General features: G+C 51.6%; 1 protein-coding gene across 1 annotated transcript; it reads right to left on the reverse strand.

Annotated features, from left to right (window-relative positions):
• MLPH (melanophilin) lies at window positions 1-26012 on the reverse strand. The gene is made up of 17 exons (XM_059820427.1): window positions 25903-26012; window positions 21711-21932; window positions 21352-21488; window positions 20810-20848; window positions 19639-19733; window positions 18463-18591; window positions 16850-17045; window positions 15343-15503; window positions 10719-10802; window positions 8812-9003; window positions 5582-5776; window positions 3236-3391; window positions 3028-3120; window positions 2213-2278; window positions 1974-2031; window positions 438-535; window positions 1-27 (listed from the first exon to the last, which is right to left on the reverse strand). Exons 1-17 carry the CDS (start codon window positions 26010-26012, stop codon window positions 1-3), a joined length of 2058 nt encoding a protein of 685 aa, XP_059676410.1.
• Between the last annotated feature and the right edge of the window lie 706 nt (window positions 26013-26718).

The raw sequence follows: 26718 nt of genomic DNA on the forward strand, positions 1-26718 counted from the left end.
TCAGGACAGGTGGGTCATCACTGGCTTCTGCAAGGCAGCAGAGGGAGAAATCTCAGCTCACTGCTGTGCCCATACCACCCCGAGCCACCTCTGCCACCCCAGGCGACAAGGTCAGCTCTCTCCCTGTCCCCTCCAGCTGCCCCAGCATGGAGCGAGGACTTGCCCCATCCCATGGACCATGCGGGAAGTGGGAATTCAAAGGTGTACAATCTTGTTTGATACCCCCACCCTGGACTTATGACATCCCAGACGTCAGGAGGTGATGCCCAGGCGTGCCTGTCCTCACTGGCCAGCATGATGAGGCCAATGCTGAGAGCCTGGGGCTCCGCCAGCTCGAGGGGAGCATGGGGAGGGACATGTCCCTCTGTACAAACCCAGGGAGGCAGGTCCCACCCAGAGCCCAGGCCAGCAATCCTCCCAGGCAGCTGGGATCGTACCGCAAAGAGCCGCTCCACTCTCCTGTTCTTCCCGTTGGGGTTTCTCTGCGTCAGGGAGCCGCGGTAAACAGAGTTGCGGTCAAAGGAGTCGTCAAGACCTGTGGTGGAAGCAGGGAGATGGGCAGCTGGTCCTCATCCATCTCGCTAGAGGTTTCATTTACCCACCAAGTCACTCGGGTTTTACTGTCCCCCGCTTACTGTGGTTTTGGATGCGTGACTGCACTTCCCTCTCCAGGAGGGTGGTGGGAAGCCCTTTGACAACAGGGAGGCAAAAGCTGCTGCTACTTGGGTTTCCAGAGCACTGTGCGAGCTGGGTCAGCCTGCCAGCAGTCAACTGCCAAGACCTCTGCTCTGGAAACTTCCATGGTATGGCAAAAGCCTAGGCCGCGAGGAGCTCTCACCCCCTGGGGCTTTGACCCTCTCTTGACCTGCTAAGCCATCTCCCCTTCTCTGCCACTAACCTCCGCCAGCTGCACCTTTGCAGGCCCAACTTTGCAAGTCATTGACCTGTAGGGAGGGCGGTCAGGAGACCGAGTCACCCCACCGCCCAGCCCAGGCAGAGGGGATTAGCTTTGCCTGGTGACGTCCGTGCCAATTGCCCGTCCCTCTATCTCCTCATGGGGCTGACGTATCCCCTTGGCTGCCTTTATCGGCCTGCCCTTTGCAGGAAGGAGAGCAGATGACTCCTCCTCAGCGCGAGGAGAGGGGACCTTTCCACCTACCAGCCTCAGCTTGGGAAATGGGAATGTTAATTGTCTGCGTGCACGGGGGAAACACGATTCCTTCTCTGCATTAAATGATCTTTTCCCCCTTCCTTCCCTTCATCTTCCATTATCTGGAAGGAGAGCCGTTCTTTCTGCCTTTAAGCTTATGAGGTGAGATAAGAGAGAAATAGAAAAGTCATTTCCTAATGGGTCTCATCAATACCGGTCAGGATGAACGTTTCCAGTAATTGCCCCCTGCCACACAAGCTGCTGTGCCAAGTTTCAGGTCACTGTCTACTTCGAAGCACTCCCAAGCTGCTGGTCGTCATAGCTGGGCTGTCTAGAGCCTCTTGAACCCCACCAGAGACCAGTGGCCAAGGCGGGTGGGCAACAGGGTCAAGGATACCTTCCCCAAGACGACCAAGTGAGGAATAAATTGCTATCAGAAGAGATGGTGGGATTAGTGAGGCTTTGAGGTCTAACACCCAACGGGATGCCACAAATGATGTAACGCAGATGTCTCCCTGGACTCTAGGGTGGCAGGAGCCCAGACTGCTGAGAAAGTCATGGTTCTCGGAGGACTGAACCAACTCAGCCTGACCTCCACTCTGCCATCACTGTCCCTGATCCTGCCAGCTGCCTCCTCCTTTCTCAGTTATCCACCACAGGTTTCCCCTGCGGATACCCTAACAGCAGACCGCAAGCACAGGGAAAGGGGACCCCCAATGCAGACGCACAGCTGGGGGCAGAGAGAGGGGACCGAGCATCCCCCAAAGCCCAGCCCATCCACCCACAGGTCCCCACCTCCCGTGGGCAAAGCCGTGGCCCTTACCGGTGATTTCGAGGGGACTGTTGAACTTCTTCCTGAAGCCCTGCGGTCCGGGCATCGCCTGCAAGAGAAAGGGAGCAGCCTGCTGTGGGGAAGGAGATGGGAGGGCAGAGGTCCGCCCGCCACGAGGTCACCACTTCAAAAGCAGCTCCCTGGAGACCCTGGTTGTCCCCAGGCTTAATGCCGTGCCACGTGCACACCGGGAAGGTGCACTAGCCGGCACAGATTAAACACATACTCACTCTGATATCGTCTGAAGACTCCCCTGGGCTGCTGCTGGTGGGACCGGGAGAGTGGAGGCCAGCAGCCTGTGGGCAGAAGAAGGGCAGAGGTTTCTCTGGGGTGCAGAGGAGGCAGATGACTCAGTCTGCCTCTCTTTGCGTTTTCACCTCTTTTGTTTAGCCTCTATTGATCCTAAGGCGAGCAAAAGAGGCAGCATGCTGCCACGGCAGCAACTCTGCCTGATGGACAAGAGGAAATGGCCTCAAGTTGCGCCAGGGGAGGTTTAGACTGGATATTAGGAAACATTTCTTTACTGAGAGAGTGGTGAGACACTGGAATAAACTGCCCAGGGAAGTGGTGGAATCACCATCACTGGAGGTGTTCAAGGAACATGTGGACATGGCACTGTGGGACATGATTTAACGGGCATGGTGGTGTTGGGTTGATGGTTGGGCTTGGTGATCTTACAGGTCTTTTCCAACCTTAAAGATTATGTGATTCTGTGATTACAAAAATCAGTATGGAAACACAGGAGTTGAGTCCAGGCTGTGGTGCGTGCAGCAGCCCTGCGTGCCCTCCCTACATCCCCGGGAAGAGAACCCCAAATACAAAATCCTCCCTTGATGCATGTGAGGAATTAGCATTGTCCCCCATCCTCAGTGAGACATCCACTCTCGGAGCCTTGGGGCAGAGTACCAGGCAGCAGGGAGGGAGCTGGGCACAGCTCAGCAAGCCAGGCAGCCCTTCACAGCGCCCAGGGACAGCAGCAACGAGCCGGGGAAGCATGTACACCTCAGGGCTGGGACCTCGCATACCCACCATCCTCCACGCTCACCTGCCCGCTCGACTTCTTCCTCGCCTTTTCCACTGACTTCACTGTCAGCCCTGCAGCGGACAAAGCCGCAATTCGAGATTCGATGTCTGATATCTTTAGAGGGAGGAAAAAACCCATACAGGTGGTGGCCGGAGGATCCATCACCGGCTTCGTTTGCCATCGCTGGCCGGGGGTCTGGGCAAAGCAGCTCTCGGAGCCAAGCCCTCACCTCGCTCTCTGCCTGCTGCACCTGAGCGGCTGCCGAGGCCACTTTGTCCTCCAGCTCTGACAGCTCCGAGTCGGTAGTGCCGCTGTGCTGAGCCCCTTCCTCAAGCTCCTTCAGGGTCTTCTCAAGCTGGTAGGTCTTCCCAGCAGTCAGGTAGACCTGAAATACAAGAAAAAACCCTCACATTGCAGGATTAACCTCTCCCTGGAGTCCTCCTCTCCTGGTATGACCGCAGCCCCAGACGCAACACCTCCTGCCACTATTTTATGACTGCCACCTTGCCTTGCAGCACAGACAGTACCAGTCAGCTCTGGCAGGGCTTTTCATCTCATTTCCTCCCTTCCCCGGGCTTTTCGAGAGCAATTACCAACAGGGTGAAGTGGTGAAAGGCTCAATGGGAACAGAGGAAGGGCGAAAACTCGGTGACCTACTCGAGTAGCATCAGCATCTTTATGCCGTATGCTCAGACGGGAGGCAGGTACCTGCAAACAAGTGCCGGCTGCCATGTCCCGTGGTGGCAGGAAGCTGGGAAGGAGACAGACCGCCTCTCCAAATCCACTCAGTCTTTTTTAAGGGTGTCTGTGCTGCTGGGTTGCCTGGGAGTAGGGTCAGGATTCGGGAGTCTGGCCCCGGGCAGTTAACCAACCCAACTCCTGCAAAAGGCAGCTTTGCACGGAGACTGCTCTGGACACGCAGGAACAATCCTGGCCGAGAGCCCCAGCAAACACGGGTGCAAAGGGAGCCCAGGGCAGCTGGTGAAGCAGCTGGGGTGAACCAGGGAATGCTGACTGCGAATGCACGGTGGCTGCAGGAAGCGACGTGTTACTTTTGCTCTCTTGGTAAGAAAGGTAAAAGGACCTGACCCTATAAAACCACTGGTTTTGCTGTCACTTGCCTCCTCCTGGGCTGCTACAAGGAGTCAAGTCCAAGCAAGGCAATTTAGGAGACATTAATATGTCTATATGCAATCATATGTGATGATCAGATGGGTTGTGGCCACTGTTTTGCTGAATGATCCCAAAATCTTGGTACTGCTAAGTCAATCCCTGCTCCACCAGCCCTCCCCACTTTTCCTGGGCTGGGTATTGCATGAAACTGCCTGGCACGAGCCCCCTGCATGCACTGAAGTACTGAGCATCCACCCAAATCACAGCAACCCTCCCCACATCCCATAGGTCCCACGGATCCCAGTGCAAACCCCGAGGTCGTAACGGATTGCAAACGTTTGTGGGTGCTATCCGCAAAGCCGCTCAACCTGTGAGTCACAATTTGTTCTTGGGCCATCAAACTCTCCCGGTGCCTTCGGAGGCGGGTGGCATCCCTCGGAGAGCAGCGAGCCAGCTGTGACTCAGCCGGGGCCCCGGAGGGAACAGGAGGATGAACACGCAGCTCCTGGGGCCATCGTCTACCCACCGCCTCGCCCCTGCCCTGCCGCTGACGGCAGCGGCACTAAGCCCAAAGTTCACATCCTTCACAGCCCCAGCCCCTCTCCTGGGAGAGGGAGAACCTCAAAACCTTCATCCATCCACCCCTCTTCCCCTGGGATGTTGCATTTGGCCAGAAACCAGCCAGGCTGTGCATTTTCTGAGCGCACTCTTCTCCCAGCAGCTCCCTGCTTTTATGTATAAGCTTTCCCTGATGAGAGACGAGCCACAGAGCGTGTTATAAAACCCTGCTCCCCATTGCAGGACGTTTCTGACAGCAAAACCCAACCAACCAGACAGAGATGCGACTCTTCGCCCCATCTTTGAACTGTTTCTTTGCAGCTTGGTAAACGGCACTGCGGATGCCATCCATTTCCCACGGAGAATCGATTCACATGGGTTTACAGTAGCTAAAAAAATTGTCGGTGCTTCGCACAGTCACACAAACCTAGCAGGGGATTATGCTCTAGATGGAGACTTATCACCTGCACGATCCCATCAGCCCCAGGCACAAGTCAGCCCTAGCGAACAGATCGGTCATGTTATCCTCGTTGGTAAAAGCCGTGATGAAACGCAGTGCGGGAGACAAGCGAGAGAAAAGCTTTTGCTGGAGCACAGGACTGCCAAAGTCCAGCAAAGCCACGTTACAGCTGGCGACCACACTCATCCTCTTTCCCTGGCACTCACCCAGAGGGAACCGGGGACCATGGCAAGGGAAGCCACAAGACAGAGGATCTGTGCTTGCTGTTGTGCCATCTCCCTTGTAAGACAGCCCTGGCCACCGTTGGACAAGACCAGACTCTTTCATCCCTCTGTGGTGCCCATCCCTTTAATGCTGACCTACCCACTAACAAGAAATTTTGGGGGGTTTCCTCTGTATTCCCACCCCTGCGATGCCCTCCCTGCTTGCAGAAAGCTCTCTTACTTTTTCTTCAAGCTCACAGTACGCTTCGGCCACCTCTTTCCTGTCTCCCAGGCTGGGAAGCTGCCCCACGGGGAGGGCACAGCCGCCGTTGCACTGGCTCTCTCCATGCAACGACTCACACACCGCTTTCTCCGTGGCGTTTATGGCTCTCAGTACTTTGGCTGTGATTTCGCTCAAAGCCTGAGCCGACGACCTCTGCAAACGTCCGGCACAGCCAAAGCGGAGAGTGGGGAAAAAAAATAAGGACGTTATTTTAACGTGGGGTACAAAACAGCGCAAGTCGGGGGCGAAAGGGGCATCAGACCTTCAGGAGCTGGAGAAAGATGGAGAAGCGATAATTAAAGGGTTTACATGTTCCTGAAGGGCTCTCCACTGGAGACAGATGCACGGCTAAAGCAGAGCTTTGATCTCAGCCCGTGCTTTCTGGAGGACGGCTGTGACAAAAGAAGTCATCTCAAAAGGCTGGGAAAAAGAGGTCGTCGAGGGATGTGTCGCTCGCTGGAAGCGGTGCCACCGGAGCTGTCTGACAGCAGCAGCAGCACCTGGCCACCCGAAGGCCACTCGGTTACCCGGCAGTTAAGGTCTAATTGCAGCATATTGCTTTACACTTCAGCAGGCCTGAGCAGGGATGCAAATAACTCCTTAAGTTTGTGGCAAAAAAAAAAAAAAACAAACCAACCCATAAAATTATTGTATTGCCACGCTGCCAGAACTTGGGACTAATGTCCCCTCTTCCCACCCCAAGGAGTACCGACGGCAATAACGCTCCTAAGTGCTGCCTTTTGCTTTATAAGGCACTAAGCACATGTAAAAATAGACTGAAGAAACTCATCATCTCTCTCTCAACTGATAATTCCCTAGAAACCAAGGAGATGGGGGTGATATGTGCGCTGGCGACAAACAGTTGTGTTTACGACTGCACGTATTTCCAGGCGAGCCGTCCTGCAGAGAACCAGCTAACTCAGTCCAGCTGGTATTTTTATCATTTTATGGTGACTTCACGGTACAGCAGAGTTTTTTCACATTTCCCATTAGGAGCATCTGCTTTCATCACAGTGTTCCCCAGTTAGAAAACTTCCTCCTTCCTGGAGAGGAGACTCGCATAAAACCAAACTAAGAGTCATGCAAAAACCAAGCCTGGATCTGGTATAAATATAAGGAAAGTTGCTGTTAAAAAAAAAAAAAAATCCATGCTGACACCGCCTTTGACCAAGGCTTGTCCATCTACATCACTGCAGGCATTTCTAATTCAATACCACACAAAGGTGTTTGACGCTTTGAGCATTGCTGCGATGCAAAAAGCTGAATTTTGTTTCACTTCTCAGATCTGGTTTTGTCTTGAGCTGTTGCAACCCAGCCAGGTCTCTCTTTGCTTAGGAGCTGTCGTGTAACTCCTGTGTTACCTGCCTGCACGACCCCAGCTGTGCCTGTATCCTCCCTGCTTATAGCTGGGTTTTGGTCAAAGAAAGTAGCAGATCTGGAGAATCTGGGCTTCATTTTATGAGAATGAAGAAGCTTTCATTGATACCCCGCTAATATCTCCCTGTTCCTTAGCACAGGTCAGGGTTTGAGCCTCTGACTGTTGCGTATCAGCAGCTCACACAGGAATTAAGTTACCTTGGCTGGGTGAGTTACCACTTATCCCCTGTGCTGCAATTAACTGGAGATGGTTACTAAGAAGATGCACAACGTCCAACCGATGAGTGGTAGTTAAGTCTAGCTGCAGCTATCATCTAAAAGCAGCTTTCAGAAAAAAGGAGGCAGTGTAGGGGGGCTTCGGTAAGGATGCACCACACTGCTGGTCCAGTGGCAGAAAGAACACAGCAAACGGTACCCAAAACTGTGAAGAAACCCACCCTGGGAACAGTCCCTTGCTCTAATCCTGAGATTTTATGTAGAGCCATGCAGAAACTCGTACCTGAGACAGTCTCACTAAATGCACCACGGGTATACGCGCAGCCACGCTCTCCAAGCCCAGCAGCAGCCAGGTTTTGCCTTGCAAGGCTGAGGAACAAAAGCGCTTTAAAGAGAGGCCTTGTGGCACCATGGAAGCCTCCGTAACCTTGGATGAAAGGAGCTTTGCAGGAGAGGAGCGGGGCAGCACAGTCCCCACTCGCTCCCTTTGCCGCCCTTGCCAGCGACGGATGTGTCAGAGCAAACGCACAGGTACCCCATCCGCTGCCAAGGCAGAAGGGAGGGGATGAACAAATAAGCCATTAGAGACCCGACAAGGAACGCTGACCTCTCCATTTTGTGCTAATGGACTGCCTCGGGAGGCTGCGCACAACTGGGGACACACAAGATCTCCCTTTCTGAGTCACCTGAGCCATCACCGGTTGCTCATCCCTGATGCTCTCACCCAGCCCTACTGCCTGCCGGGCGAGGCGAGGGGGAAGAAGTCCGGCACCACTGTCTGCTCTTGCTCTCCAGCCGGGGAAGCAATTCTCCCCTGCAAGGCTGCACACAAACGAACGTCTCTCTAGCCCTGCCACAGGGATACACGGGGGAAAAGCAGCTCTCTGAAATGCACCCAGCAGGCCAGGGGATAAATCAGAGCTGCACTGGGCCACGGGGGTGAGGTACCCTCTGGGGTGATGGGAACGGGGCTGCATAGATGCTGTGATCCCTCCTCCTCCTCTCCCTGAGCCATGTCTCCATGGATCACCTGCCACTGAGTAGGGGACAGGAGCCATCACAGTGCTGTAAGGAGATGCTGACCTAGCAGAGTGAAAGTGGGACCAGGGATTTTGGGAGTCCCTTGCCTAGTGCAGAGCACTGACAGGTCTGGAAGAGATGTTTCAAGCTGTAGCAGGCGCCTGACAAATGCTGCCAGTACTAAATCATCACCGAGCTCCCCTCCCACCCCAGGATTCTCCTCTCTGTAGTGACATCCAGATCCTGAGACAACTCCTCTAAATAGAGGTGGTGGTTGTGTACCTCTCCCTGATGGGCAGTAGCCTGCAAGACCTCTAAGAGATTTTACTTTTGATTCTTGGATAAGACTGGGAGAGCCTACAAGGACAAAGGTCCAGAACCAACACCCCGGGACTTCCCTATCCCTCGCACCCTGTTTAAGCAGGCAGCTGAACCAGACAGCCCTGGGAGGCATAGAGGTGGAGGAGTGGGACGGAAGAAGAGTCATGTTATCACAGTGTGAGGAATAAACCACCGAGAGCAGAAGGAACCGCAGATGGACTCTGGAACGGTATGGGTGGGAGGACACAGGTTACCTTTCGAGCATCTCTGGCCATGCCATCACTGGAGGAACTCATCTCTGGCTTCTTCACTCTCTTCTTTTCTTCATGCTCCTCTTCTTCAGAAGAGAGTTCTTTGTCACTGATGTTGCTAGCCAACTCCTCCAGCTTCCTCTTCAACTCCTCCTCCTCGGCATCAGGATCAAGTTGGGACTCCGGGGCCGGAGACTGAAGGAGCAGAAGAAGGGAGTCGTATAAGAGTCTCCTGTGGTGGACAATGGGGCATGCCCAGGTCCAGACACACTCACCGAGACTGGCCAGCAGAGGAGCTCGAGGAGTGCGACCACAGATGGACTTTGCACAGGGGACTTCGAGCCCCCTCTCCGCACCCACTTCCACAAGGAGCGGCCAAACCGCCCAGGGGAGCGGCAGAGCCCAGCGAGCCGCACTCCAGCTCCATGCCGAGGAATACAAACTCTTGATTTAAAGAACCTCCCATCCACTTTTCCCACATGCAGAACTTGCTTGGTTTTCCCTGTGTGAAAATTGCCCCCCCACACCTTAAAAAGGTGTGCGTGGGGGATTCGTGGCCAAAAATCACCTTATTTTCATTAGTAATCACAGTGACCCAAAGATATGGTCCACCAGGGTGAGGGAAGCAGCCACAGAGACTCTAGGTAATCTTATTTGCGATGAAAAAAGACACAGCAAATTTTCCTGCAGCATAGGTGGCATATTTCCACCCGACCTTGTTATTAGGTGCAATTCATGTTACCTGGAGAAGGATCTTATTCAACTCCCAGGTGCTGGAAGGGATCTCCAGGAGTTACTGAACTCTCTGCCCCTGGCATTAAGACGGGAATACAATTATCTGTGTCATACCTGATGGGTTCTTGTCTAAGCTGTTCTTAATGACCTTGAACAACGGCATCCGCAGCAGGCAATCTTTCTCCCAGGCAACCTATTCCCGGGCCCTGCTATCCTTTCTGCTAGAAAGCTTTTCTTAATAGTTAACCTCAACCTGTCCCGCAGCAGACTAGACCTGTTGCCTCTACTCTGATCTGCGCTAGACATGGGAACAAAGCATGGGATCCTGCAAACGTGCATGTCTCCAACTCCCTTGGTCAGATTTACTGACAGAAACATTGAATAGTTACAGACATGGCCATCCCCATTACAAATTTTAGAAGAAAGAAGAAATTGCGTTGTTTCATCTACGCCTAGGGGACTTCTCTGTAATTATCACTCTCCGTTCTACTGAGCTGTCAGAGCAGCTCAAGGTGATGGGTTCACACGAAGGAAAAGAAGAGTACATAGTCTAAAATTAGAAACCCCAAATCAATGTTAAGTGACCTAAGTACTCACAGATTCTACATCGCTGCCCAGCTTTAACTTAATTTAGCTGTTTTCTTCCAAGCTTGATGGCATGGTAAGACAAAGGCAGCTCAGAAGAGATACAGCAATCCTTCTTGACTCAGATCTCATATTCACAGTAACCAGGTCACTTCCCCATGCGTACTAATTGATTCTTCCATGATTTGAAATGAGCTGTCACAGCTCTGTGGATGTACTGACAACCACTTGAAAATACTCCTGAAATCAGCTTTTCATAGAGTATTAAATTGAAACCCGATTTCCCTCGTGCAGAAGGGGCGAAGAAGGCACTAGCTTGCACAGGGGCCCATACGCATGGGTTAAATTTGCTTCTGTTTCTGTCCTGCCATGCAATGTTTTCTAAGGCACACCATCACCTGAACCTAGAGAAGAGCCTCCAAGGCCAAAACAGAGGATTAAAATCAAGCAACCTGAGCCATTTTGTCTATCCGGCTTTCTCCCTGCAACACCGGCTGTTTCAGAGCAGCCCCTCCGATGACAAGGGACAGGGACCAGCACAGCCCACGCTCTCTCCCTGCGGAGAGAGTGCTCCGGCTTTGCCTGGTTACCTCCTCAGAGCGCACCAAGATTTTTTCCTCCAAACGGTTCAGCATGCGTTCGATTGCAGACATGCGTTTGTTGAGCTCATGAATCTAGAGGAGAGGAGAGAGAGAGAGAGAGAAAAGCAGTAGAGAACAGACCAGCCACCGCTGCCAGGATGGTGAGAAAACAGTGCAACCAGCAGAAGAAAGCAAGCAGCAAGACACTGCTACCATGGGCTGAGTTAAAAGATGTTAAAAAATAATGTCTTAAAAAACTGGCCCTGGATACCCCAACGAGCTCCAGGAGGTGCACGGCCTCTCCTCGAATCTGGAAAACCCAAAGCGATGCTGAGTACCCAACACACCGCAGTTTCCACCAAAGCATCGGTGGCTTTCATTCAGCGAACATAAAACCACATCGCTGTCCCCGTTGTGTCCCTTGTCCCGACAAAAGCACCAGGCTGTACCAAAGCCATCTAGCCATCATGCCCATGCTGCCCCAAATTCAAGTCAACATCAGTTTTCATTTCCTACTAACATGTTTTTCAAGCAGCTACTACCCCATCACCCCCCCGCCAATACAGCGGTGGAAAAGAAGAGGGAAGGTGGTAAGAACTTCCCATGAAAAATTCCAGATAGAAAAACTAAAGCTGAAAGTTTTTCCCAACCCACTTTGAAATTTTCTGACTTCTCCATGCATTGATCTACCAAGATGCTTGCCCCTTTTTTCTCCCTCACTCTTCCAACTAAAAAAAGAAGGAAAGGGAAAAGGGAAAAGGGAAAAGGGAAAATCTGGAAAATCAAAGAAAAGTTTCTTTCTGTGTTCAAGAGCCAAGACAAACTTTTGCGGTTAAATAACTGAAAACATTAAAGGAAGCTTTTTTTTTCCCCCCTTTTGGAAACTGAAGTTTGCTTTCCTAAAAAAAAAAAAAATAGTCGTCTTTCTCCTTTGATCCAGACAAACAAAACTCAAATGATGAGAAATATTGCCTGTTTTATAGAGATAAAACACCACCTCCCACATCACTGCTGTTCTGAGTGGCTGCCTCCCGTTCAAAGGGGAACGAGCAGCAAATGCAGTAAGTAAATGCACTAATAAAGAGATGTGAGGGCTTGGCTTTGTTTTTATAACATTTCCATCCTCTCACTTATTTTTTGTGCTTGCTAGTGTTTGATTAATTAGATCCTCACAATAGCTTGGAGAGATTGCATCTGCTTAAGGGAAGATGAATATAAAAACCTGACACTCCGGAGAGCAGAGTGCTGTAATTACCATCCCGAACTGAATGCAGCTTTAAACAGCATTAAACCCACAGGCAGGAAGCAATCCAATCCATCTTTAAGTGGTTTCTCGGTGCTGTTTAAGGCCTGACTCTTGCGTCGCTCCTGGTGACAATGAGAAGTCTGTGGTGGGCCATCAGGTTCAGAGGAAGAGATGGTGATGAACCGAGCACCCGGCACCACCGTGCCACCGTAACACGGAGGTTCAGAGAGGTCAGAGCATGACGTGCAGTTGCTGTTGACAGGCTACAAGGATAGGAGCTGAAGAGCTTGCTTTCGTTCTCCTTCCCAAGCAAGGCTGGTTTTAAGGCATGGTGGTCACCCCATTAGGGTGCATACCCATCAGGGGCTGGACCACCCCACATTGCTTTCCCCATGACAAAGGCTGGCAAATGGTGCTCTGTATTAAAACATTTAAAGCGAAGAAACTTAAAACACTGCCCATAAGGAGGACATCAGTTAGGGCAAACTATCTCTCGCTGCTGGGGAGGGAAGGGAGGTTGCTCTAGCAGAGGTGCTGCCTCCAGCCTCTCAAATACCCAAGACCTTTAACAGAAGCTTTACATAAAGAAGAGGAGCCAGATGGCATCAAAGATTTGGGAATCCAGAACCACTGATCTCCTTTGAGGTACAGCAGAATGGTTTTTGGGAAGAAACTTGGTAAATTGGTGCTATTCCTTGTGGCTTAGAATCACAGAATGTTAGGTTGGAAAAGACCTTTAAGATCATCAAGTCCAACCATTAACCTAACCCTGCTAAGTCCAGCACTAAACCACGTCCCTGAGTGCCTCATCCCCAGTCTTTTAAATACCTCCAGGGATGGTGACTCAACCACCTCCCCGGGCAGCCTGTTCCAGTGTCTGACAGGCTTGGTCCTGTTCCTACCTGGCTTCTAAAGACAAAGACCTGCACAGTTACCAATTCTTTTCATGTTTCATCAGGTTTAAGAGCTTTTTTTAACAGTGGGTTGTTTTTTTTTTTTAAATTTTGTTCTAGCACCTTCAGCTCCTGGAGTCACAGGGGTAGGGAACAGCCTCTGCTTTTGTTACTGGAAAAGTTAAGTTTCTTGTGGTTGGGACTGAACAGTGTATCCTCTCCAGAACTAAAGAAAAAGAGACTTTGAGATCAAACACATTTTGACAAACTTGCACCTAAGACAGTTTTAGGAAAGAGGGTTTTCATCTGTGGGGTCAAAACGATGCAGGGCAAAGAGCTGAGCTCTCCACCTCTTGAAACCTTTAGATGACAACAAGGTGCCTACCAGGAAAACATTGCTTTTGAAGCCAGGCTATGGATTCAATACAGGTTAACGGGGGTTAACCAGCATGCTTCTAGACCTTACACCCCACGGGCCAACATCTTGAATCACCAAAGGGCACAGCCTCTGAGAAGTGCAGCTCCAGGCTGACCAGTCATACTCGGCCATCCTCGCTGTCCCCTGGGATGTCCCATGAGGGGCTGGGATACCCCAGAAGCCCTGATGGCTAGCACCAAAACCTGGATGTTCTTGCCTTTTCTCTTCTTTGGGCTTGTACCTGGCCACTCCTTGGCCAACGGTGACAGCGATGCACGTATACATCGTTCCGAAGTTAATGGTCCAGCACAGAGCTGGGTGTCTTCCTGCTGGTCGAGGAGAAGGCTCTGTGGGAGTGTGGTTGCTAGCTGTAAACCCATCAGCAGTACAAAGGGCAAGAAGGATGAAGAGCTATTTAAGTTAATGAACGATGTTGGCATAAGAGCAAATGGGGTTAAATTGGGAGTGAGAAGATGTCCCGTAACCGTTAGAGCGACAAGGCTCCACAGCAGCCGTCGTACTGGTGCGATGGCGCAAACCACAAAGCACGCCGCACCGCCCTGAAGCGAGAGCTTGCCCAGCTGATGAAGGAAGTCATCTGAAGCGTTGGTAGGAATTTGGCCCCATTTCCCCACTGCAAAGCACGGTGCACTTTGCATGCCTAATGTACCGTGGCCTCATTAAGGACACCCAGTCCAGGGTTCTTCCATTTACCGCTGACTGAAAAAGGAATGGCATTTACTAATTACAGCATGCGCCCAGAGAAGTAAAAGGCAAAGGAAAGGTTTCCCTACACAGGCACATGAAGTGTGGTGCCGAGGGACGGTCGTGATTACAGATCCCCTCACCGACTACCCAAAGCGGGGTCCAGGATGTACAAAATTACCAGCTGTGAGCAGAAACAAGCAGCGGGCTCGCCCCGTGTAGCTGTATAGTCAAACATCACCGCACATTTTGCAGCTTAAGAGGTCCGAGGGATGCTTTTTACCATTCCCACCACCCACCATTCGCAAAGGTGGCATCAGGAACTCCATGTCCTTGCTTGACAATTAAAACACAAGCTCACAGGCTTTTTGACACCCTTCTCTAGACTGTTCCCCCCATTATCATCATTCAGGAGAGATACGTGACAGGTCATCCCGACCCAGTCCTACTGGGGCAGGAACACTACATGCTGCAAAGGAAGAAAAGGATCTTGATGCTTATTAAACATCCCTGTCCAAACCTCCGTCTGGTCATAAAGCACCGGCGCATTCAATTGAAGACAACCTTTTTGGGGACACAGAAAACCATAGGTAACTTGCAGATTAATAAGGAGAGGCTGGAAAATTAACAGCAATGAGGGCAGGGTTGTTACTGTGACAGCAGCATAGGCAGAGTGAAGCACCAGCGCCTGATTTTCTCTTTGCCACCAGTGTAAAAGTGGAAGGGCTGGAAGGAGGACCTGGGAGCTCCAGAGTACTTCTGCGTCATCCTAACGGTGCACAGAAAGGTCTATTCTCCCTCATCTTGATGAATGAAGGAGCCTTAAACACACCTTCCCAGGTCACAGCCCTGCTCCCATTTCACAACCGCCTTGGCAGGTCCCTCGCAACATGAAGGGCAGGACATGGCCCGGGCGTTCATCTCGCTGGTGCCACACAACGGTGATGTGACACCTAGATGAGCCGGCTCCTGGGTCATCCCACAGGCCCCCTGTATTGCTCTGGCAATGCAAAGTGGCTACACCCCCAGCAGCTTCAGTTCCCGAGCTGAAGAGGAAGAGGGAACTTGAGTCTACAGAGATCTGGGATCCGCTCTGCTCACTCTTGGACCCGCACACAGGAAGCATGGGTGCCAAACCACTGTGTAGAAGGGGCAATGGTTGTATGGATACCTAGGGCACACCAGCTTTTCTGCTCGTGCTCCACATCCATCCTGACTGGGAGATTGACTACTGTGGTTGCACCCCAGTTTGCCATCACTGCTTCTCTTCTCTGAACCATCCTGCAACTCGCAGATAACAAGTGCCGTTTATGGCAAGAGAGGCTTGGCCACAGACTTTGTCTCACAAGAGGTTCAACAGCTGTTTGGTACCTGATTCCCGGAGTGGCTGATGTTCTCCTGGGAGGAGGCTCTGTTCCGGCGTTTCGCATGATGGGGCGGGTAGGCAGGGAACTGGGCTCCCTTCACATCCTCATCAGAGGTGTCCATATCTGCAGAGTACCGGGACCGGGGCTGCTCGTTCCAGGGGCTGCCTTTGGAGAGAGAAGGCTTCAGCACAAAGGTATGAGAGATTCACACCCTTGAGTTACTTCCTGGACATTGGCCCCGTCATTAAGACAACAAATAACGAGGCACTTCTCCAAATCACACTTTCTATCCTTTGGCAGGAGGTGCTTCTGCAAGAGAGACCAAGGTTAAGGATGGCTACGCTGGGCCAGGCTGCAACTCCGTCCGCTGCGGCCGCACAGCACCTAGCTCAGCCGGGTCCCACACAGTGCTGCTGAGATAGTGGTGGGCACAAGGAGCATCGTTCTCACTCTCTCATGCCCCAAACAGCCAGGCCAATCGCCAAAACCTGTGTTGCTTTCCCAATTTTGTTGGAGCACAGGTTTGGACGTGGCCCTTCATGCATTGTTCAGGTGCTGGAAGATGTTTATCTCAGGCTAGAGAGGTAACAGTCTAGGATGGAGCATTTAAAAGAGTGGAATTTCTCCTTTTTAAAGGAGAATTTCAAATGAGACAAAAACAATGAGAGAAAATGGAATTAACAAGCCGGGGGGCCCTGCTGCTGTGTTGCTCCAGAGGGGGTCAGAGTAGGAATTTAAACAGTGCGCAGTAAGGTTTATCCAGTGTTTCCTAGTGCCCTAAAAAATCAAGCGCTTGAAAATACATCCAAGCAGTTGGAGACCCAGAAGGATATATATATTCTACAGCTGCCTGTGCACAAGCCAGCACCCAACCCTCCTGGCTCTGCTGTCACAGCAGGAAAAACAATAGCAGTAAAAGGCAAATTCTGCACTGTCGTTTGCGGGGGTATTTACAGACTCACAAAACCACAGGTCCCACAGCCTGCCGGTACACCCTGCCCAGGTACAAGGATGCTACTTAGCAACACCCAGTGCTTGCCTCCAGTTCTTGTCCGGTCTTACTCCAGTTCAAGTCCCCTTAAAACTCTAAAGTTTCTGCACCTACAACATCCTTTGGCAAGGAGTTCAATTCATCCCTCGCTGGCTGCAGGAGGAAACACATCCCGTCGTTTCTAGTCTGGCTTCTAGTAGTGTCATTTGATTGTACCTGGTTGTAACTCAGGACAAGACCTCCAGATACGAAAGGGCTGGACACGTTAAGAACAACCCTTCTGGCTTTGAGAAATTAATTCGTTGGGGACAAAACCAGCCTATTACAACCAAATAGCTTCAGCTGATTCTCTCATGAGAAAAAAACAAATCACTTTTGTAGATGGATATTTTGTCTTGACACTCCAGACTTTTAGCGGCTTTGAGGCTGTTCAAAAAAATCAAAGACATTTTCATTTTGGTCCAAATCTTGCAGCCACTTCTCCCCAAGATACAGGAGGAGCCAGGCCAGAGACACCTACCAGGTTTTACATTTCTTTCCAGGCTCCTTCTCCGTGAATTGACGGTGAGCCGAACCTCTGTGCTGAAGTGCTGCTCCGGAGGGCTCACGCCCGGTCCCTGTTCCTGCAAGACGTGGTGGAAGATCAGATCTGCCTCTGCGATCCTGGACTCCTTCTGGGAGGCATCTTCGGCTGAGTTGGGGAAATCTGGGAAGGACTGGGAGATGAGGATTGCTGCTCAGCAGCTGCCCATGAGGACTCCCTGTCTCTCCCGACCTTCGCTAACAGCAACCAGCTTTATCCTCCAATACGTGCATGGACTGACCTTTTATGATGCCAATTCGTAATAATCCATTTTAAAGCCTTATTTGTCTTGCTGAGGAACCTTGAGCAATACTTTTCCTCACTGGCAGAGGGCACTGTTATTTTTTACGAGCGCTAGGCAGAGTCCCTTCAGCTAAGCTGCGAAAAGCTCTCATCTTTTAAAACGCCACACTCTTTCCCTTATTCAAACAATAGCCACCTTCTGCCCCTCAAATAATCTGCAACAGATAAATCAGATTCGGATGATCTCGACAGAGGCCAGCCCTCCCTAGACTCAAGCTGAATTCTGCTGCATGAGGATGGGCGTAGATAAAGAAAGAATCAATCACCTAATTGTTTACCCCAAATTCTTATGAATTTACGTGGAATGGTGTGAATTTTTTTTTTTTAAAAGCCTTTGTTACACATCTCAGCACATCCTACTTCTACCCAGGAGTAGAGTTTAAAGCATCACATTATTGTTAGAGAGAAGAAGGAGATGTTTAATGTTTTAAAAGTGAAATTTCAACAGGAAAGGCAAACAAGAGCAGCCCAAAAAGCTTGATCTGAAGCATCTCAGGCTGAAAGACCTTTTGCCACACCCGGGGCAGCCCCATCTGAGTTTCTGCCAAGAGCTGGAAGGTGGGGATGGCTGAGCCCCAGTGCTCGCTGGGCTCACGGGGTGCAGCTCACTGCAGTCACTCGTGCTGGAGCTGCCCATGGGTCCTGCTCCTGGTCAGGATGTCCTAACACTGAGACACATATAATCTCCTATAGAGACATAACCCTTGTCCATGCAGTTTTTGTTCTCCCTGTGTTCTCCCCTCTGACTGATGGGGACCCCCCCGCAGGTGCCGTCCCCGCAGTCACACTGGCTCTGCGGGATTCATCTTCTCAATCTCAGAAGGTTAGCGTGCTCCATGAAGCTGCCGGCCAGCTACATCCCCAGTGCCACCACACGGCAAAACCAACCCCAAACCAGACAGGATGATGGGAGAGGAGTCTGGCTTCATTTCATCCCTTGAATACTGAACATCCAAAAGCTCGCTGGGAACTAGGGTGTCTCATAGCTTTGGGACAACACAAGAAAACCATTGTCTGCAGAGAGCCTCTTGCTATCTCATCTTACCACTCATCCTCGCTTCAGTCAGATGTCCTACTCCTGACTCAGCCTTAGGCAAAGCACTTGAAACGGGAGAAGGGATAGCAAGCGGAGCTATGGGAAGCGAGGATCGGCACATTTGCCTCTCAACACCAGCTGAAGGAGGAGGTAGCAGAAGTAGCAAGGAGGAAGAATAGAGGAAAGGAACCCCCCAGCATTCTCCCAGTACCTGGAAAGCATCCGGGCTGCTGGCTGCTGGAGAGAGCTGCACAGACTGGCGTCGAGACTGAGCAGAGTACTCCGAGTCCAGATCAAAATCAAAGGGATGGACAGACAGCAGGCGCTTTGTCTTGCGCATCTTAGTCAGCATAGGAAGTGCAAGAAAGGACAATTCACCATAAAACACAGTTGACCTTAAAGAAAGGGGGAGGGAGGGCCCTTGTCTCCTTAGTTTGCCTGAGTTTGCACAGCCCAAAGCAAAGCTCCTGCTTTTTGCAGAGAAAATTTGGATTCGACGTTGTCCTGCTCGCAGGGAGCCAGGTATGTAGGGCAGTGTGCGCTTATGCTGGAGGCAAGGAAAAGTGGGGTCCTGATTTCCACAGTCTCTGGATCAGGACTGTGGTCACAAGCAGACAGTGAGAAGCTCTGTTTACAAAAGCACTACGGGAAAGCTGAGCCAGGTTACAGCTCAGGGAGAGATGCAGGAGGTGCTTTCGAGTCCTGAAGCATCTCCGCATCTTCAGAGAAAGGATGCTGTGGGCAGATCTCCCCAGATATTTGGGAGGTCATCAGATGCCTTGGGGCAGGAGCAGCTTGGACAAGCTTCTAAGACTTCAGAAGCAGATCAAAATGAAGTATCAAGTGTGTGAAACGCAGCACATAACCGTAGCCGCAGGCTGAGACGGTGTGTATGTAACAGCGTGTATGTAACCATACCAGCATTTCAAACACACCAGCAGATTTCACACATGCTTCAAGGACAAATACACTTCCTATCAGGTTTCTTAATCTGCACTTCAATCCATACACATAGTCTCAGAAAAAAAACAGGAGATAAATCAATGAACCCAGCTGTGCTTTGCTACTCTACCAGGTATCTCTTCTTCTAGTAAAAAACCAGGTGGGTTCTCATTATATGGGTAGGAGCTGGGACATTTACATTAATTGGGGTCTTCCTGAGTGTCAGGAGCAGGTCTTTTTTCCAGAGGACAAAATCTGTGATTTTACTGACTCAGTTGACACAAACTGGAAGAGGGTCTCATCTCAGACAAGGAAAACAGAGAGAAAGGCCCAGTTTTGAACGTGGCACAGAAAGCCACAGCCACCACCATCGCCACCACCACCCAAGGCAGGCCAGCAGCAGCAGAAGAGCGAGGCAGAAGGGGCCCCAGGACGAAACGCTTACTCTGCTGTAGCACTCTGCTTCAGCTCCGCGAAGGACATCGTCTTCGTCATCGCTGTCATCCCCAGTGCCACCGCTGGTGAGGAGCTGGCATTCACCTGGAAGGGAGACAACGGCACGCTGTGCATGGGAAGCTCCTGCACCCTGTTCCTGTGGGAGGTGAGTCCCCACCGTGGTGGTCACACCAATGCATCTGTAGATGAGGCTATGCTTCTTATCTGAGGTGAAAAGGTCCAGATTAGAAATACCACCCAAAATTCTTTTTCTTTTTTCATTTTTTGCATAATACACCATGGCCAGTGGGTTGCACAAGTAAAGGGAAGGGGACAGGAACATTCTAAGGCAGCCCCAGTGCTGCAGTTGGCACGCAGTGACCACAGTTTAAGGCCTGTAGGGACGAAGCTCTTTGGGGTGTGATTCCCAGGCAGCACTGCAGATACCCACTCTTAGCACTTGATCTTGCAAAAGCTTGGCTGGCCTCTCATTGCTTCTCCTTCCAGCTGTGCACCATCACAGATGTGGAAGTGACCACTGCAGGCAGATGAAGCGCACCTGCACTGCAGGGAGCACGCCGAGGTCCACCCGCGCGACTCCAGCGGTTGAAAGCTCAGCCCAACATGGCTCTACCTTTGCTATTCCCAGTTCCCATCAGCCAGCTCCGCTAGCTATCAGTGACCTGTTCCTTTTTGGGTCCCCAGCTCTTTGCCCAGATCACTGCCAAGTCCAGCAAAAATGCCAAACCCAGTCCAAAGTCAAGGTAGGCAAAATGCTCTTCCCTGTATCAAATGGCAAGGTGCAGTGAATCTTTCCTGCAAGGGCTCCTAAGGAACACAACCTGAAGTCCCAAATTCAGTGGGTTCCTTAAGAATATGGCCAGCTTTAAACGTATGACATAGGTGCATTGAGACGATGAGGAGTACTTGCAAACTTCAAGTCTGGCATGTAACTAAAAGCCCTGTTGTATGCGCGTCTACCCTTGGAGACCCCAGGTGTATGGCAGTGCAAGAGTTGAGCATTAGAGTCCACCTCCACTGCAGTGGAGAGATGTTGTCCCTGGTCCAGCCACGCCAAACTGTGCTGGAGTGTCCATAGCCAGAGGGTGTGAAGAGAAAAAGACATCAGAAACCTCTCTTGAACTGCAAGCCACATGCTGCAATTCTCTTTTTTTACTTACTGTTAATGTCTGGCAGGCTGTAAACTCTGTCATGAAGACCTAATTGAAAAGAAAAATAGTGGGAAAAAAATAAACAAACACATTTTCTCCAGGTACCTCGCAGAGAACAAGCCTCAGAGCTATGGTCAACTGGAGTTCTCATTCTCTAGCCATCACAAGGCACAATGATCAAAAAGGCTCTTTAGAGAGAAAAAACCAGGCATTTGGAGGCAGGACTTGACTTTTAAAAGTCAAAGAGCTTATTGCCACACCTTCCACAGTCCCGATGCAATACCCTGCAGCTGGCAAGAGCAGTGGCAGGGGAAGGCACAGCCAACGGCGGACGGCCATGCAAAATGCAACGGTCTCGCGTCATTCTGCGGTACCCAGTACGAACACGCTGCTTTAAACCTCTGCTTCCTCCCCAAAATGTTGTGCACAGTCTCAAAACCGCACGGCACTCAGAGTGGCATCAATGCTGATGTTCCTCCCTTGGTGCACCCCAGTGCCTGCTCAGCCCCTGGATGCAGCAGGATGGGAGAAACCCCACTGCTCCTCCTCACCTAGGAACGCGGAGTTCACCCCCTGCCCTGGCTGCAGCCTGCCGTAGAGGGACTGCAGCACTTTGGCGCTTCCAAACCTCTTGAAACGGGATCGCACGTGCTCGTAGTACCACTCCAGGGAACCGATCTTCACGATCCTGCCCAAAGAGAGGGTGCACACACAGGTGAGCCAGTCCAGCCACGCTCACGGTGACTAGCCCCTCACCCAGAAACCATCTCTTAACAAAAACACAGCCTGTTTCCCAACCAGCATAATGGGTTTCTAACCAGCCTAAAGGGATGCTGAGTTTGGGTGACTCTTCTTGAGCCTCAGCCCCGAGGCTCGCCTTGCCCCTCGCCCTCCGTCGCAGGAGCGGTACCTGGAGAGACGGCAGGGATCGCAGACCCAGCCTTGCTCCTTCTTGTTGTACCGGCTGCAGTTCTTGCAGGTGTAGAAGTGGCAGTCCAGGCACTGCCGCTTGCTGTTCAGCAGGAACTTGAAGGGCTGGAGGCAGTGAACGCAGTGGGTTTCATTGAGGTGGGACTGATTGGTCAGGAACTCTCTCTTGCTGCTCTCCTGGTCGATCTTGCATTTCAGCTCCCTGCAGAAAACATTCCAAAACACAGGAACTTGGTTTTGTTAGCATTTCGCTGTGAACTCTCAGATGGCAAACCGTGTCACGCCTCAATCGTTTCAGGAACGATTTTCCAGTGAACGTCCCAAGTCCTGCAGCTTGTGGAAACGGCTGTAGGGCAAATCTAATAAATAACATATCACGAGTTAAATAAGCTGAACAAAGAAGGCGGCTCCAGTCTCAGGTTTACTGTACATTAGGATCTGCCACTGTTAAATTTAAGATCAGATTAGGTTGTGCCAAAACCTGTCTCGCTTGCTTCACAGGGTATTGATCATAAATCCCAGGAATCTCAGGAAAGTGGCTCTTCTTAAAGTCTCTGGCTGCATCCCAACCCAACCCAATCTTTGAGCCTGAAGTCCAGATGGGAATTAAAAGCTTTCTGGAATTCTCACTTTAAAAAAAAAAAAGCAATCCGAGATTAAAAAGGTTTAAAAGGGGTTTTGATCTAGTCCTTCAGCGCTAAGTTCAGCAGAGACGTTTATCAAGGGCAGAAGTGATGTGCAACGAGATCCTGGCTGTTCAGAGGACAGCAGCTGGAGGAGATGCTCATGACGGTCCCGCAAAAGCCCTGCCAACATGAGAGCTTTCCAAGAGCACCTTCTCCTGGCACTCCGTCTCCACAGGCTTTCTTCACTCTCCAGACCCAGCCCGTGGGGTCCCCCTGCGCTACCCAAAGGCTTTCTGTTTGTTCCCTGTGCCACGCACTACCTCAGATATGTTTGCCTTTGGGGCTATGGCTGAGAGGCAATGTTTGACTTGTAGGGAAGGTCCTAGAAGGTTGTTTTCTGTCTAGGCAGGGTTAGGAAGCTGCATTTTCCAGAGCAGAAGCCAGCCTGGGCCAAAGAACTCAAGCAATCAGGTCTGGAGGCTGCTTCAGGAGCACAGCATGGACTACAAGGCTTCTGGTGACGCTCCCAGTGCCCCCCAGCTGCCGAGGAGACGGGCTGACGCCGGGAAGACCACAGCAGAAGCCTTGCTGGTGTGGCAGCGCGGTGCCAGGACATCCACGGGAGCAGTGATTGTGGCCGGTGGTGGGAACGACACGAATGTAAATCAAGCTAATCTCTTTAACCAAGTCACTTTGCACATTAGGGATCAGCTCTCGTTTTGTTCTGGGGGAGACTTTTATTGCCAGTTCGCTGCCAGCACGCCAGGCTGTGTTCGCTGTTACACTGGAGCGATACCAACTTGCATTAACCGAGGATCTGGGACATCTAAAAATCTGTATAAAGACTGAACTGGGCACCTACTTTTCATGTTCAGCTATTCACCATCCTAGAGGAGTTTTGAATCACCTAGTGCAAACGTCCAGCAGTAAATTTATATGTGGCTACTAAAAAGAAACCCCCAAGTAGAAAACCCTTGGGTTGGGCTCAAGGCTCATTTTCCACCCCACGCTCAGGCTGTTTCCAGCAGGATCCCATCTTTCACTGGACTGCTTTTTCTGGTTCCCAGAGACCGGTCGGATCCCTTCACCTCCCCTCCCTCGCCCATGAGACCTGCTGAAGGAAGGACAAGTCTCAGCCAAACCAGTTTAAAACCCACAGGAACCACATGCCTCTTGTCTCCTCTTGCTGGCAGGAGCACAAGCCAGCTCTTTCCCTGCTCTGCTCACGGCAGAATAAATCAGCGGCGGTGGGATGCCAAACGGCAGAGGGGTTGGTCCAGCTGAGCTCCAGGAGAGGCGCAGGGAGCCATCCCCCCAAAACCAGGGTTGCTAGCAAGGATGTTTATGGAAGGAAGCAGGGAGAACCCCCACAAAGTGGCCATTATTTCATTTCTCGGCAGAGCATTACCCTCGCATGGTTGTGCAGTTTCTGGCCAGCTGAAGCCTTTGTCCGTTGTTGGTGAATAGCTTCTGCCAAAAAGAAAGTGCAGAGAAGCAGCAGAAAGGGAAGAAAAAGACCAAGCTGGGGGGGAACATTTCTTCAAGGCTTGCAGGTTGAGACAAGCCCGGTGAATAGAAAAGGGAATGAATAGAAAAGCAAATGGGGACGGTCAGAGCGCAGGGAGCAGGGTGAATGGCTGCAGGGTCTCTCCCATAACGTCACACCATGTCCCAGCTCGTTACAGGCAGAAAACGTTCACGTAGCTCCGTGTTTGGCATGCAGGAGCATGGCAGGCTTTCCCAGACTGGTGGTCTGGTCTATGCCAGGTATTCCAGCAATATCTGATGGATGGCATTAGCTGAGCCTGAGGAGAAAGGCAACCAAGCCTTGGATCGGGTAACATGCTCTACCCTAGAGACCTAGGCAGTGCCAGGCACTGCTGGGTTAACGCCAGCCCTCCTCAGGGCAGGATTAAATGACAAAATGAAAAAAAAAGTGTGACTGCTGGGACAGAGAGAATGTTGCTTAGGAGAAGAGACAGCAGCCAGGTAGAAGCATCCCAAGACCTTCCCCCTATCTTACACCTCCCATACCATGGCACTCAATTTGGGAGCCTCCTGGGCATCAGACTGTACCCAGATAAGCCAGTCTGGCGCCAAGGTCAAGTAGGCAAGGAATTCACCTCGCCCACTTCTTTGCTGCGGAGCACAGCAACGTGGGTCCCCCACCTCCTTCCTCCAGGCAGAGCTCAGATCCATCACAAAGGAGACATTCACTCTTTCCAGGGTGATAATTTTTTTTTCAACACCCTTGTCTGATCTTTGTCCGGCACTTCAGAGCTACCAGCAGAGGAAGGCAGTAGACGATGATACTGAATTATCTCTGCCTCCCACACAGGCTGCGTTTTCTTAGGCAAAAAAATAATCAGGAGGTTCAAAAATATATGACTGAGAGCTTCTTGTGGCTACTGGTGTAAACGGAGAGGCTCCCACACACCCTTGCATGGAAACCCACGACGGCAAGCTTTTGGGGGATGCTTCAACAGCTCAGATGCAGATATCCCAAATGAAGAAGGATGACTTTCACCCCCCACCTTTCCCTTTGGATCTTGATAGAGGAACCAATGAGCGCCTGGTCCCCAGGCATCGCCGTGCCATCGGCACCAGCCCTGGCTCACAGAATTCAGAGCTGGGAGGGTACGAGGGCTCAGCGGGAGTGCAGCACTGCCCAAACGTGGCCTGGGAACAGGGGCCATCCCGTTGGGATAATAATGAGAACTTGGCCAGTCCCTGAACAGAGATGCTGCAGCTTCTTGAAATAAAGTTAAGAAATTATTAAGTTCAACGCCTGACATAGTTAACGAACAAAGCCTAAAACCCCACAATTTCTCATGCTCAAAATTTAATCCAGTCTGACTGAACAGTTTTTAAACAGCACTTTTGTCAAATGCCCTGTTTATAAGAACTTAGAAAATACATCCATTTTTTGCTGTCCCAGTGATTTTCAATCTTTTCCCCCGGGGGGGGGGGGGGCGGGGGGGGAATATCTGTGGGCCCCTAAAAGTTTCCCAGAACAGCACGGCCCCCTGTAAAGCATATTTAAGACTTCTACAAGAGTTTTACTACTCCTCTCAGCTATTTTTCCAGGATCCTCAGGAGTCTGCAGACTCCCAGGACCCACCGAATACCCCTCCTGTCCTAAATGCACGAGAACCATCACATAAAACAAAAGCAAGGGAGCTAAATCCCACCCTTTGCTCCAAGGTAAGGTCTCCCCATGAGAGCCGTGCCAGAGTCAAGCCCCACAAAGGCATTTCCTGATCGGGGACCAGATATTTGTCCCCATAAACTGTCCCCGCAGTGACACTGATCTGCATCGCCACTGATGGCACGGTGCCAGTTTGCACCTTTGCAGCCCGAATGCGTCACCTCACTGCTGATAACGTAATCTATTAACCACCAGGTTTGATTTTAACAGCCAGGTCCTGGCTGTTCCTGCTCAATGCGTTTCTTTATTCCTACAACCCGTATGCAACAGGACGTACAGGGATCTGCGGCTACGGCTTGCTTGCACCCAACCTCGCAGACCAGAGAGCAGATACTCACTCCAGCCGTTCCTCCTCTTTTTTCCGTAGATCAAAGTCCCGTTGAACGACTTCCCAGACGTGCTTGGCCTCTTCATCGGTTAGCTTGGAGAGGTCCAGCTTCCTCCCCATCTCGTCCCGGCGAGTCGAACCCGCTACCCCGAGCGCTCGCTCTCCCGTACCCTGGGATGCTGACGGAGGGGGAAGAGCTCAGCCCCACCTCCGTGGCTGCCCATATAAACGGGCAGAGGCAGAGCTGCGGGCAGGCCAGCCGGCTCCTGGCAGCACCGCAGCCGGTCTGCCGGGCGAGCCTGCCCGCGGAGACGGGCGGCGAGCAGGGCTGGCGCGGTGCCTATCTGCTGCGGGGACTCCCCGTCACCCGGGCGGGCAGCCCTGCCTTTCCCCGAGGTCCTGCCCAGAGCTGCAGGCAGCTCCAGACCTCGTCCGCCTGGCTGGGGTTAAAGGAGGTGTTTACTCTCAGATTAGCCGCCTGCTTTATGCAGGGTGCGCGAATCAAACCAAACCTTCAAACGCCTCCCCGGGGAAGGCAGGCCATGGGGTTTGAGAGGGGGCTGAGCATCCCCGGGAGGAGCTGTGCCTGCACACCCCGCTGCTTGCTCCCCAGCTCGCTCTTCTGTGTCTGATCTCGTTAAACCTATTTCCCCCCCTTGCCAACAGCTTTGTAAAGAGAAATTCAAGAGCATCTGGCTTTCCCCCACCAGTACGGCCGTGCCGGGGACTGCCCTCCCATATTCGCTAACCGCTCTCACAGCGATTCAGGGAGCTGAGCTTTGCTTGTAGCAAACAGCTTAATTAGGACACAGTGCTCCCCTCATGC

This window comes from Gavia stellata, chromosome 8 (assembly GCF_030936135.1).
Source record: "Gavia stellata isolate bGavSte3 chromosome 8, bGavSte3.hap2, whole genome shotgun sequence".
NCBI classification, from domain to species: Eukaryota; Metazoa; Chordata; class Aves; order Gaviiformes; family Gaviidae; genus Gavia; species Gavia stellata.